Source organism: Heptranchias perlo, unplaced genomic scaffold (genome assembly GCF_035084215.1).
Source record: "Heptranchias perlo isolate sHepPer1 unplaced genomic scaffold, sHepPer1.hap1 HAP1_SCAFFOLD_773, whole genome shotgun sequence".
In the NCBI taxonomy this organism is placed as follows: Eukaryota; Metazoa; Chordata; class Chondrichthyes; order Hexanchiformes; family Hexanchidae; genus Heptranchias; species Heptranchias perlo.
In genome coordinates, this window is record NW_027139807.1 from 75,970 (window position 1) to 88,863 (window position 12,894).

The following is a 12,894-nucleotide window of genomic DNA, read 5'->3' on the forward strand; positions in this document are numbered from 1 at the left end:
TATTAGCTAAGTCTGGCTTATAGGAACAGGAGTAGGCCATTCAGCCCCTCGTGCCTGCTCTGCCATTTGATAAGATCATGGCTGATCTGTGATTTAACTCCATATCCCTGCCTTTGGCCCATATCCCTTAATACCTTTGGTTGCCAAAAAGCTATCTATCTCCGATTTAAATTTAGCAATTGAGCTAGTATCAATTGCCGTTTGCAGAAGAGAGTTCCAAACTTCTACCACCCTTTGTGTGTAGAAATGTTTTCTAATCTCGCTCCTGAAAGGTCTGGCTCTAATTTTTAGACTGTGCCCCTACTCCTAAAATCCCCAACCAGCGGAAATAGTTTCTCTCTATCCACCCTATCCGTTCCCCTTAATATCTTATAAACATCTAAACCAAGGCATCTTTATACCCATCTGTGCTGTACTCCAGTGTTATACACTGACAGACCTGTACCCACCAGTACTGTATCCCATTGTTAGTGACAGACCTGTACCCACCAGTACTGTATCCCATTGTTAGTGACAGACCTGTACCACCAGTATTGTACCCGTATTATACAGTGACAGACCTGAGTTTGAGGGTTCCTGCCCGATCCCTATCCAGCGCGGGATGGGGTGTCGTAAGTCCGTGACACTGGTTGGACAATGGTCGTGTCGTTGGTGCTCTGAGGTAGCTCTGTGCTGCTTCAGTGAGTTGTTCTCTCTCTGAGTGACACCTGTCTCCCTTTCTCAGACTAAAATGAAGAGGAGGGCGGTCGGTATCTGGCACTGTGGATCCTGCATGAAGACGGTGGCTGGAGGGGCTTGGGCCTACAAGTGAGTGTCTGTCTGTTAGCAGGCTGTGGTTGTAACCCCTGCGGGGAGGCGTGGGATCTTAATCTATTGAGTGAGTGGGACACTGGGGGGGTTTGGGGGTGTCTCTGACCTGTTCTAACTCTTCTTTTCCCTCCAGCACCACCTCTGCTGTCACCGTGAAGTCTGCGATTCGCCGCCTGAGGGAGCTGAAGGATCAGTAAACACAGGGCAGGAGTGAGAGACTTCCCAGCAGATTAATAGTTGCTGAGCTTGTTAATAAAGGTTAATAAATGATAAAGGCACCAGTGCTTCCGGGTCCTTCATTTACTGTCGTGGCCTGTAGATAGGCTGCACTACGGGCATTGTAGACGGAATTAGGCTGTATCTTCGTGGCCTGCACTACGGGCATTGTAGACGGAATTAGGCTGTATCTTCGTGGCCTGCACTACGGGCATTGTAGACGGAATTAGGCTGTATCTTCGTGGCCTGCACTACGGGCATTGTAAAGGAGACAGAATTACGCTGTATCCAACCCATTAACTTGTACATTGGTGTTCGTGGGGTGCAGGAATTTCAGAAGCGATTACTAAAAGCCCTGTCACCCAGGAAACAGGATTGAAGAGTCAAAGACAGAGCTCAATGTGAGGTGAGACATTTAGAGAGGAAGAGTGAGGAACAAGAGTTTCTGATCAGTGGAGACACACTGAGGGATGTTGATAATGGGCCCACATGTTCAAATATCAATTGGTCACTGAGTGCAACTGTGTCTAGTCCTGTTAGAATTTTATATGTTTCGATGAGATCACCTCTCATTCTTCTAAACTATTGAATTATAGGCTTAGTTGACCCAAATTTCTCCTCATATGTCAGTCCTGCCATCCCAGGAATCAGTCTGGTAAACCTTCGTTGCACTCTCTCCATGGCAAGGATATCCTTCCTCAGACAAGGAGACCAAAACTGCACAATACTCCAGGTGTGGTCTCACCAAGGCCCTGTATAACTGCAGTAAGACATCCCTGTTCCTGTACTCAAATCCTCTTGCGAATGGTATGTTGGCGTTCATCGCCTTCCTAACTGCTTGCTGCACCTGAATACTTTACCTAAACTGTGCGGTACCTGCCCTGGGACATTATCGAGGGAGCTTTACTGTATCCAACCCGAACATCCCTCACCTGTAAGTTGAAATGTAATTAATGATTAGTTGCTGAACAAGGCAAGTCTGTGACTTTCTAAACTGACTATTGACACTACCATCTGCTGATGAGTTGGCATGAAATCCAGTTCTGGGCACCACACCAGGAAAGATGTAAAGGCCTCAGAGAGGGTGCAGAAGAGATTTACTAGAATGGTTCCAGGGATGGGGGACTTTAGTTACGTGGATAGACTGGAGAAGCTGGGATTGTTCTCCTTGGAACAGAGACGGTTGCGAGGAGATTTGATAGAGATAGTCAAAATCATGAAGGGTCCAGACGGTGTAGATAGAAAGAAACTGTTCCCATTGGCGGAAGGGTCAAGAACCAGAGGACATGGATTTAAGGTGATTGGCAAAAGAACCAACGGTGACATGAGGGAAAATCTTTTTTACAGAGTGAGCGGTTAGGATCTGGAACCGAAGGGGTGGTGGAGGCAGATTTTATTTTTTATTATTCGTTCATGGGATGTGGGCATCCCTGGCAAGGCCAGCATTTATTGCCCTTGATCAATCATGGCTTTCAAAAGGGAACAATTTGCAGGGCCATGGGGAATGGGTAGGGGAGTGAGACTAGCTGGATTACTCTTGCACAGAGCCAACACAGACTCGATGGGCCAATTGGCCTCCTGCGCTGTAACCTTTCTATGATTTTGTGACAGCACTGCCACCTTCACTCTGCTGTTTTGGCCTGAGAAATGAAATCCTGGAGCCAAGCTCTTAGTTTTCAATCACATTCTTTACTCAAGTAGAAAATGTACTTTGTAGATTTATAGAGCAAAACAGCACAGGTTACGTTCAATAACAAGCAGCCTGTGAGCTGGGCTCAAAGCAGTTTACAGTTTGTGTAGTCCCACATTCTGACTAGTTGGTTAGATAGATAAATACATTTAATAATGAGGTCCCTAACACACTGATCTCAGGCAGGATGCGCAGACTATGTACTGCCTGTTATGGGGCCTCCGCCTCCTTCCAGTTACTGGCCCCTCAGTTCAACTTTTAAAGATGCAGCATGGAATCTCCTCCCTGAGACCCTCCAACCTGTCACGTTAATGCAGTGACAGGGCCGTGCAGTCTGAACACGGAATCTGCTGCTACTGAGGGGCAGAATGATTCCCACTTCCCCGGAGGGGGGTACATGAGGCTCCGATTACAGGAGGACCAGGATACTGTCTCAGGCCCACTCGGAGCGTGGCAGTGCATCCCCCCGCTCTGTACGCCCGTACCGAGACTCGAATCCAGCCATTTGTCACGGATGAACCGTTAAGTCCCCTCTCTATCCGTGGTGAGAAGTTACCAGATTTTTACCTGGAGTTGAGGCTCCCAGTCAGACTGTTGATAGAGAATCAAGCCGGGACCCCGGACTAGAACTCCATGCATCCCACTCGAGAGGGAGCATAATATAACTAGTACATAACCAGCATTAAATAATAATTTAAAATTACACCGAAAACAGAATTCGACTTGAATATTTAGATAAAACTCTAAACCGACCCCCCCCTCACTCATCAAACCTGGGGTCGGACCCTGCTCACGGCTGCTCCAGCACCTCAGTCTCAAACCAGGAGGAAGACACCCCGGGGGCATATCACACGAGAGGGAAGACTACATGGACCCCCCCACCCCCAAATCACCCACCTAATATGGATTAGGGAGGGTTCCTGCTCCTGCTCCCTGTCCAGTGACCCCCGGGTTAGGGAGGGGGTCCTGCTCCCTGTCCAGTGAACCCCAGGTTAGGGAGGGGGTCCTGCTCCCTGTCCAGTGAACCCCGGGTTAGGGAGGGGGTCCTGCTCCTGAACTGGCTCCACCGTTGCAGAACGCACTCCCTCTCAAACATATACAAGAAAGGTTCTAAGAATTTTCCACCCCCAAAAGCCGGACACCAGCTGACTCACCTATCAGCATCTTTCACTGGACAGGATCGGGTCCCCGGGCTGTTTATTCCCCTCCTTAACCCAGGGGAACAGAGGCCAATTGCAGCCTCCACTGCCTTGGGTGTGATCAGCTCCCTCAGCACAGGCCGGGGATGGGGCCTGGGCCTTTCCTGCTCTGTGTGGGGCTCAGTCCCACCCCGGGTGGGATCAGCTCCCTCAGCACAGGCCGGGGATGGGGCCTGGGCCTTTCCTGCTATGTGAGGGGCTCAGTCCCACACCAGGCAAAGCATTTAATCAACTGCTGAGTATGAAGTAATCGTGCTGCCCTTGTATGGGAGGAGGGAGGCCAGTCAGTCCATGCAGCTCACCACGACCCAGGCCCCTGGCCCTGCTGGAACAGAAGCAAAATTTCCACATGTTTCTGTGTGATGGGCAAGACGGGGGAATCAGCTGCCAGCAGAATGGGCAGGGGCCTGCAGGGGAGGGAGCTGTGGGCCCGGGGACAGGGAGAGGGTCTGTGGGCTTGGGGGGAGTAGGGGGCTGGAGAGGGGAGGGGTGAGGGGGACTATTGGCCCGGTGAGAGGGGGTGAGTATGGGCACAAGGGGGGACGGCGGCTGTGGACCCAGGGGAAGGGGGGGGGGGGCTGTGATCCCGGGGGCAGTGCCTCGCACTGAGTGGCCCAGCAGGTCTTTCTGACTAACCCAGTGGACGGGAGGACGGGAGCTGGTACTAGCTCTTCTTCGGCAGCTCAGTTGCTGTGACCTGTGACGTGATGGGCCTCCCGTCCGACTGCCTGTGCTGCTGATTCAGACCAAGCTCCGTGTCCATCTGATCCAGCTCCCCCTGCTCGAGCAGCTCAAAATCATCCACCTCCTCCTGGTGCGATTCGGCCTCCCTCAGTTGGGATTCCATGGGTCCTAGCTGTAAGCGGAGTTTCTGGTGTGAGTCTGTGGGAAGCTGGGTGATGCTGCTGCTGAGTGGGTTTGAAAGAAGTGCTGACAGAGTGTTCTGAACCACAGTCGAGATGGCCGATGTCACAATCTGCTCACTGAAGGCCTCTAAAGTCAAGTTTAGAGCAGGTGCTTGAGTACTCTTTGGTAAGCTGATCGCTGCCTCGTTCCCATTGAAATGTGTGTTTACAAAGTGCAGAGGAGAGGCCAGGGTGTGAATGAAGAACGGTGAGTCCTGAGCACTGACACTGGGCTCCACACCCAGTCCGTGAGCAACACTCGAGGGGCTGCTTTCAGCAGCCAGCTCCTCCACCGAGGGGAACTCGGGCAGGTCTTTAGCAAAAGCTTCCTCTGGCTCACTGTGCAGACTCTGCTGGTCGAGATCTGAAAACACATGAGAATAATCGAGTGGAGAAATCAGAGAATGATACAACACAGAAGGAGGCCATTCAGTCCATCATGCCTATGCCGGCTCTTTGAAAGAGCTGTCCAATTAGTCCTACTCCCTTCTCTTTCTCCATAGGTCTGAAAATTTTCTTTTTGGAGGGAGGTGTACAGTGGTGTTCCCCAGGGTCAGTGCTGGGACCGCTGCTTTTCTTGATATATATTAATGACTTGGACTTGGGTGTACAGGGCACAATTTCAAAATTTGTAGATGACACAAAACTTGGAAGTGTAGTGAACAGTGAGGAGGATAGTGATAGACTTCAAGAGGATATAGACAGGCTGGTGGAATGGGCGGACACGTGGCGGATGAAATTTAATGCAGAAAAATGCGAAGTGATACATTTCAGTAGGAAAAATGAGGAGAGGCAATATAACTAGAGGGTACAATTCTAAAAGGGGTACAGGAACAGAGAGATCTGGGGGTTTATGGGCACAAATCGTTGAAGGTGGCAGGGCAGGTTGAGAAAGCGGTTAACAAATCATACGGGATCCTGGGCTTTATAAATAGAGGCATAGATTACAAAAGTATGGAAGTGATGATGAACCTTTATAAAACACTGGTTCGGCCACAACTGGAGCACTTTAGGAAAGATGTGAGGCTTTAGAGAGGGTGCAGAAGAGATTTACTAGAATGATTGCAGGGATGAGGGTCTTTAGTTACGTGGATAGACTGGAGAAGCTGGGGTTGTTCTCCTTCGAACAGAGACGGTTGCGAGGAGATTTGATAGAGGTATTCAAAATCATGAAGGGTCTGGACAGAGTAGATAGAGGGAAACTGTTCCCATTGGCAGAAGGTCAAGGACCAGAGGACATAGATTTAAGGTGATTGGCAAAAGAACCAAAGGTGACATGAGGAAAAAATTTTTTTACACAGCGAGTGGTTATGATCTGGAATGCACTGCCCGAGGGGGTGGTGGAGGCAGATTCAATCATGGCCTTCGAAAGGGAACTGGATAAGTACTTGAAAGGAAAAAATTTGCAGGGCTACAGGGAAAGAGCGGGGGAGTGGGACTAGCTGGATTGCTCTTGCACAGATCCAGCACGGACTTGATGGGCCGAATGGCCTCCTTCTGTGCTATAACCTTTCTACGATTCTGTGATTTTCAAGAACCAGAGGGAGATGAGGAAAAAGTTTATGCAGCGAGTTGTTATGATCTGGAATGCGCTGCCTGAAAGGGCGATGGAAGCAGATTCAATAATAACTTTCAAAAGGGAATTGGATAAATACTTGAAGTGAAAAAATTTACATGGCTCTGGGAAAAGAGCTGGGGAGTGGGCCTAATTGGATAGGTCGTTCAAACAGCTGGCACAGGCACGATGGCTGAATGGCCTCCTCCTGTGCTCCATCATTCTATGAATATATGCAGACCTTGCTGGACACGTCTTACCTTCCGACACATCGGTGAGCTGTGGGTTGTTCCCCGCGAGACTGTGAATCCTCCGCTCTCCAGAATGGAAGCCTCCTCATCCGACAGCTCCGAGTCGGTGATTGCAAAAGCCAAGGCCGTGGTCCTGACATCCACCTGGTGAGATTGAGAAACTCTAATACCGGGGGGGTCAGCCACGCAACACCCGGGGGGTAGGAGAGGGGGTCAGCCACGCAACACCCGGGGGGTAGGGAGAGGGGGTCAGCCACGCAACACCCGGGGGGTAGGGAGAGGGGGTCAGCCACGCAACACCCGGGGGGTAGGGAGAGGGGGTCAGCCACGCAACACCCGGGGGGGGGAGGGAGAGGGGGTCAGCCACGCAACACCCGGGGGGTAGGGAGAGGGGGTCAGCCACGCAACACCCGGGGGGTAGGGAGAGGGGGTCAGCCACGCAACACCCGGGGGGTAGGGAGAGGGGGTCAGCCACGCAACACCCGGGGGGGGGAGGGAGAGGGGGTCAGCCACGCAACACCCGGGGGGGGAGGGAGAGGGGGTCAGCCACGCAACACCCGGGGGGGGTGGGAGGGAGAGGGGGTCAGCCACGCAACACCCGGGGGGTAGGGAGAGGGGTCAGCCACGCAACACCCGGGGGGGGAGGGAGAGGGGGTCAGCCACGCAACACCCGGGGGGGGGAGGGAGAGGGGGTCAGCCACGCAACACCCGGGGGGGGGGGGGGGGGGGGGAGGGAGAGGGGGTCAGCCACGCAACACCCGGGGGGGGGAGGGAGAGGGGGTCAGCCACGCAACACCCGGGGGGGAGGGAGAGGGGGTCAGCCACGCAACACCCGGGGGGGGGGAGGGAGAGGGGGTCAGCCACGCAACACCCGGGGGGGGGGGGGGGGGAGGGAGAGGGGGTCAGCCACGCAACACCCGGGGGGGGGGAGGGAGAGGGGGTCAGCCACGCAACACCCGGGGGGGGGGGAGGGAGAGGGGGTCAGCCACGCAACACCCGGGGGGAGGAGGGAGAGGGGGTCAGCCACGCAACACCCGGGGGGGGGGAGGGAGAGGGGATCAGCCACGCAACACCCGGGGGTGGGGAGAGGGGGTCAGCCACACAACCCCGGTGGGGGGGGGGGGGGGAGGGAGTGGAAGGGCCCGAGGTGGGGAAGGGTTCGGGGAGCTGCACTCACTTCCCTGAAGGACACTGGTGAACTGGTTGTTTTTAATGGTCATTTTCTGGTGCCACAGATTTCATTAGTTCGATTTCACCAATTGCCCTGGTGAGGTTTGAACTCCCACCCTCTGGGCTACAAGGTGCAGTATCAGCTCTACCGTCCAACTGAACCCATTTCTAGTCCTGTACTTCCCCGTGTCTCTGTATTTATAACACGGTTACACCCATCACTGGGGCAGAACGGTGTTTGATGTACACAGGAACAGGAGGTGGCCAATCAGCTCCTCCACAGCCTGTTCCGCCATTCAGTGAGGTCATGGCTGATCTGTACCTTAATTCCATTTACCCGTCTTCGTTCTATTTCCCTTAATTCCCTGGGCTAGCAAAAAAAAAAATCGATCTCCGATTTAAAATTATTAATTGAGCTGGCATCTACTGTTTCTTTGTGGGAGAGAGTTCCACACTTCCACTACCCTTTGGGTGAAGAAGTGTTTCCTGACTTCTCTCCTGAATGGCCTGGCTCTGATTTTAAGGTTACGTCCCCTTGTCCGAGACTCCCCCAAACCAGCAGAAAAAGTTTCTCTCCATCAACCCTATCAATTCCTTTCCAAATCCTAAAAACCTCAATCAAATCACCCTTAAACCTTCTATACACCACGGAATACGTAACCTACAGGGCTACGGACCAAGGGCTGGAAAGTGGGATTAAGCTGGATAGCTCTTTTTTGGCCGGCACAGACACGATGGGCTGAATGGCCTCCTTCTGTGCCGTAACTTTCTGTGATTCTATGAATACGGATCTACTTTATGTAATCTCTCCTCATAATCCAACCCTTGGAGCCCTGGTAACATTCTGGTGAATCTGCGCTGCAGTCCCTCTAAGGCCAATATATCCTTCTTAAGGTGCATGCCCAGAACTGAACACAGTATCTCCAGGTGTGGTCTAATCAGGGCTTTGTATAGCTGCAGCATAACTTCGTCCCATTTATATTTAAGGTTATCGGCAAAAGAGCCAGTGGTGAGGAAACTTTTTTTTTTTACGCGAGTTGTTCTGATCTGGAATGTGCTCCCTGAAAGGGCGGTGGAAGCAGATTCAATAATAACTTTCAAAAGGGAATTGGATAAATACTGAGGGAAAAAAATTTACAGGGTTATGGAGTAAGAGCAGGGGAATGGGACAAATTGGATAACTCTTTCAAAGAGCCAGCACAGGAAGGGTGGGCCGAATGGCCTCCACCTGTGCTGAACCTGCTATGAGACCATGATATTCTAGGTCATTAGCCTTTCTGATTACCTTTTGTACCTGACTATGGACCCCGAGTCTCTTTGGACCTCCACTGTTTTGAGCTTTTCACCATTTAGAAAGTACTCTGTTCTATCCTTTTTAGGTTTAAAGTGAATGACCTCTCACTTGCCTACATTGAAATCCATTTGCCACAGTTTTGCCCACATCTCTGAAATTTTATGCTCCTGCCTACACTACTTACTATGCCACCAATCTTTGTGTCATCGGCAAACTTGGATATCTGGCTCTCTATTGTGTTATCTCAGTCATTAATAAATAGAGTGAATAGTTGAGGCCCCAGCACAGATCCCTGTGGGACACCACTAGTCACTTCCTTCCATTATCCCCACCCTGACTTGTAGGAGCCGATTAATTTGTGCACATTTCAATCACGGACCCAGTACAGCGCGACGTGTAACACGGACCCAGTACACGGACCCAGTACAGCGCGACGTGTAACACGGACCCAGTACACGGACCCAGTACAGCGCGACGTGTAACACGGACCCAGTACACGGACCCAGTACAGCGCGACGTGCAACACGGACCCAGTACAGCGCGACGTGCAACACGGACCCAGTACAGCGCGACGTGTAACACGGACCCAGTACAGCGCGACGTGTAACACGGACCCAGTACAGCGCGACGTGTAACACGGACCCAGTACAGCGCGACGTGTAACACGGACCCAGTACAGCGCGACGTGTAACACGGACCCAGTACAGCGCGACGTGTAACACGGACCCAGTACAGCGCGACGTGTAACACGGACCCAGTACAGCGCGACGTGTAACACGGACCACAACCCCAAGAGAAACCTTGGGAGCACCAATCACTCCTCATTAAGCTACAAGTTAAGGGAACTGTCAGGTCGGGCTCTGCTGGTCCAATACCTTGGAATTAAAGCAGGAAAGCTCAGCCTCACTCTCACTCTCAGTCTCCGCTGTCGGCTCGTCACAGCTCTCTGAATTCAGCATTGCTTTCTCTGCGTTCAACACAAACCACAATCTTCAGTTAGTGCAGATTAAATATCACGGCCCCGCAGCCAGGCCCCAGTCTCGGCTCAGATTCCTGCCTCCAGCTCGCTTCCAGCATCCAGTGTGATCCATGGCACAGGCAGATCACATCCCCTCCCCCCAAACCCACCCAACCCAACCCCTCCCCCCCAAACCCACCCAACCCAAACCCTCCCCTCAAACCCACCCAACCCAACCCCTCCCCCCAAACCCACCCAACCCAACCCCTCCCCCCCAAACCCACCCAACCCAAACCCTCCCCTCAAACCCACCCAACCCAACCCCTCCCCCCAAACCCACCCAACCCAACCCCTCCCCCCCAAACCCAACCCCTCCCCCCCAAACCCACCCAACCCAACCCCTCCCCCCCAAACCAACCCCTCCCCCCAAACCCACCCAACCCAACCCCTCCCCCCAAACCCACCCAACCCAACCCCTCCCCCCCAAACCCACCCAACCCAACCCCTCCCCCCAAACCCACCCAACCCAACCCCTCCCCCCAAACCCACCCAACCCAACCCCTCCCCCCAAACCCACCCAACCCAACCCCTCCCCCCAAACCCACCCAACCCAACCCCTCCCCCCCAAACCCACCCAACCCAACCCCTCCCCCCCAAACCCACCCAACCCAACCCCTCCCCCCAAACCCACCCAACCCAACCCCTCCCCCCAAACCCACCCAACCCAACCCCTCCCCCCAAACCCACCCAACCCAACCCCTCCCCCCCAAACCCAACCCCTCCCCCCAAACCCACCCAACCCAACCCCTCCCCCCCCAAACCCACCCAACCCCTCCCCCTCCCCCCCCAAACCCACCCAACCCAACCCCTCCCCCCAAACCCAACCCCCCCAAAACCACCCAACCCAACCTCCCCCAACCCAACCCCTCCCCCCAAACCCACCCAACCCAACCCCTCCCCCCAAACCCACCCAATCCACACCTCCCCCCCCCCGCAAACCCACCGAACCCACACCCGCCCCCCACAAACCCACCCAACCCAACCCCTCCCCCCCCAAATCCACCCAACCCAACCCCTCCCCCCAACCCACACCTCTCCCCCCAAACCCACCCAAACCAACCCCTCCCCACAAACCCACCCAACCCCTCCCCCCCAAACCCACCCAACCCAACCCCTCCCCCCCAAATCCACCCAACCCAACCCCCCCCCAAATCCACCCAACCCAACCCCTCCCCCCAAACCCACACAACCCAACCCCTCCCCCCAAACCCACACAACCCAACCCCTCCCCCCAAACCCACACAACCCAACCACTCCCCCCCCAAACCCACACCTCTCCACCCAACCCCTCTCCCAACCCCATCCACCCAATCCAACCCCCTCAAACCCACACCTCACCCCCCAAACTCACCCAACCCAATCCCCCAAACCCACACCCCTCCCCCCCAAACCCACACAACCCAACCCCTCCCCCCCAAACCCACACAACCCAACCCCTCCCCCCCAAACCCACACAACCCAACCCCTCCCCCCAAACAACCCAACCCCTCCCCCCAAACCCACACAACCCAACCCCTCCCCCCAAACCCACACAACCCAACCCCTCCCCCCCAAACCCACACAACCCAACCCCTCCCCCCAAACCCACACAACCCAACCACTCCCCCCCCCCAAACCGACACCTCTCCACCCAACCCCTCTCCCAACCCCATCCACCCAATCCAACCCCCTCAAACCCACACCTCACCCCCCAAACTCACCCAACCCAACCCCTCCCAACCGAACCCCACCACCCCCAAATCCACACAACCCAACCCCCTCAAACCCACATCTCACCCCCCAAATCCACACAACCCAACCCCACCCCACCCCCCAACCCAACCTCTTACCCCCCCAACACCCCCCCCTCCAACTCCTCCCAAACTAACCCCTCTCCCCACAACTCTACCCCACCAACCCAACCCCTCTCCCGAAAAGGACAAAGTTAGAACAGGAGTAAAAGTTCTCAATTGGGTAAAGGCCAATTTTACTAAGCTGAGAAGTGATTTAGCAAAAGTGGACTGGAAACAGCGACTCGAAGGTAAATCAGTGTCAGAGCAGTGGGAGGCATTCAAGGGGGAGATTCAAGGAGTGCAGAGTAAACATGTTCCCACAAAGAAAAAGGGAGGGACTGCCCAATCTGGAGCCCCCTGGATGACAAGGAGCACACAGGGTAAGATAAGGCAAAAAAGGGAAGCTCATATCAGACACAGAGAGCTCAATACTGCAGAAAGCTTAGAGTATAGAAAATGCAGGGGTGAAATTAAAAAGGAAATGCGGAAAGCAAAGAGAGGGCAAGTAAAATTAAGGAAAACTCAAAAATGTTTTATAGATACATTAAGAGCAAGAGGATAACTAAAGAAAGATTAGAGCCTATTAGAGACCAAAAAGGTAACCTGTGTGTGGAGGCGGAAGATGTGGGTATGGTTCTTAATGAATACTTTGCATCTGTCTTCACAAAAGAGGGGGATGATGCAGAGATTGTAGTTAAGGAGGAGGAGTGTGAAATATTGGATGGGATAAACACAGTGACAGAGGAAGTATTAAGGGGATTAGCAACTTTGAAATTAGACAAATCGCCAGGCCCGGATGAAATGTATCCCAGGCTGTTAAGAGAAGCCAGGGAGGAAATAGCGGAGGCTCTGTCCGTCATTTTCCAATCCTCACTGGCTACAGGCCTGGTGCCGGAGGATTGGAGGACTGCTAGAGTTGTATCGTTGTTTAAAAAGGGAGAGATAGACCGAGTAATTACAGGCCAGTTAGTCTAACCTCGGTGGTGGGCAAATTATTGGAATCAATTCTGAGGG

General features: G+C 53.5%; 2 protein-coding genes across 2 annotated transcripts in view; one reads left to right on the top strand and one right to left on the bottom strand.

Annotated features, from left to right (window-relative positions):
• Nucleotides 1-1,088, top strand: part of rpl37a (ribosomal protein L37a) — a 32,545-nt gene extending 31,457 nt beyond the window's left edge. The window contains exons 3-4 of the mRNA XM_067981537.1: nucleotides 725-807; nucleotides 944-1,088. Of these exons, the coding sequence (XP_067837638.1) occupies nucleotides 725-807; nucleotides 944-1,007 (147 nt within the window). The 3' untranslated portion in view covers nucleotides 1,008-1,088. The remainder of the gene's footprint in view (nucleotides 1-724; nucleotides 808-943) is intronic.
• A 1,607-nt stretch (nucleotides 1,089-2,695) lies between these two features.
• LOC137319234 (reticulophagy regulator 2-like) lies at nucleotides 2,696-10,186 on the bottom strand. The gene is given in 4 exon segments (XM_067981539.1): nucleotides 2,696-5,184; nucleotides 6,636-6,665; nucleotides 6,668-6,770; nucleotides 9,966-10,186. Coding segments are annotated over 4 exon segments (822 nt in total). The 5' UTR covers nucleotides 10,050-10,186; the 3' UTR covers nucleotides 2,696-4,579.
• Nucleotides 10,187-12,894: the final 2,708 nt, after the last annotated feature.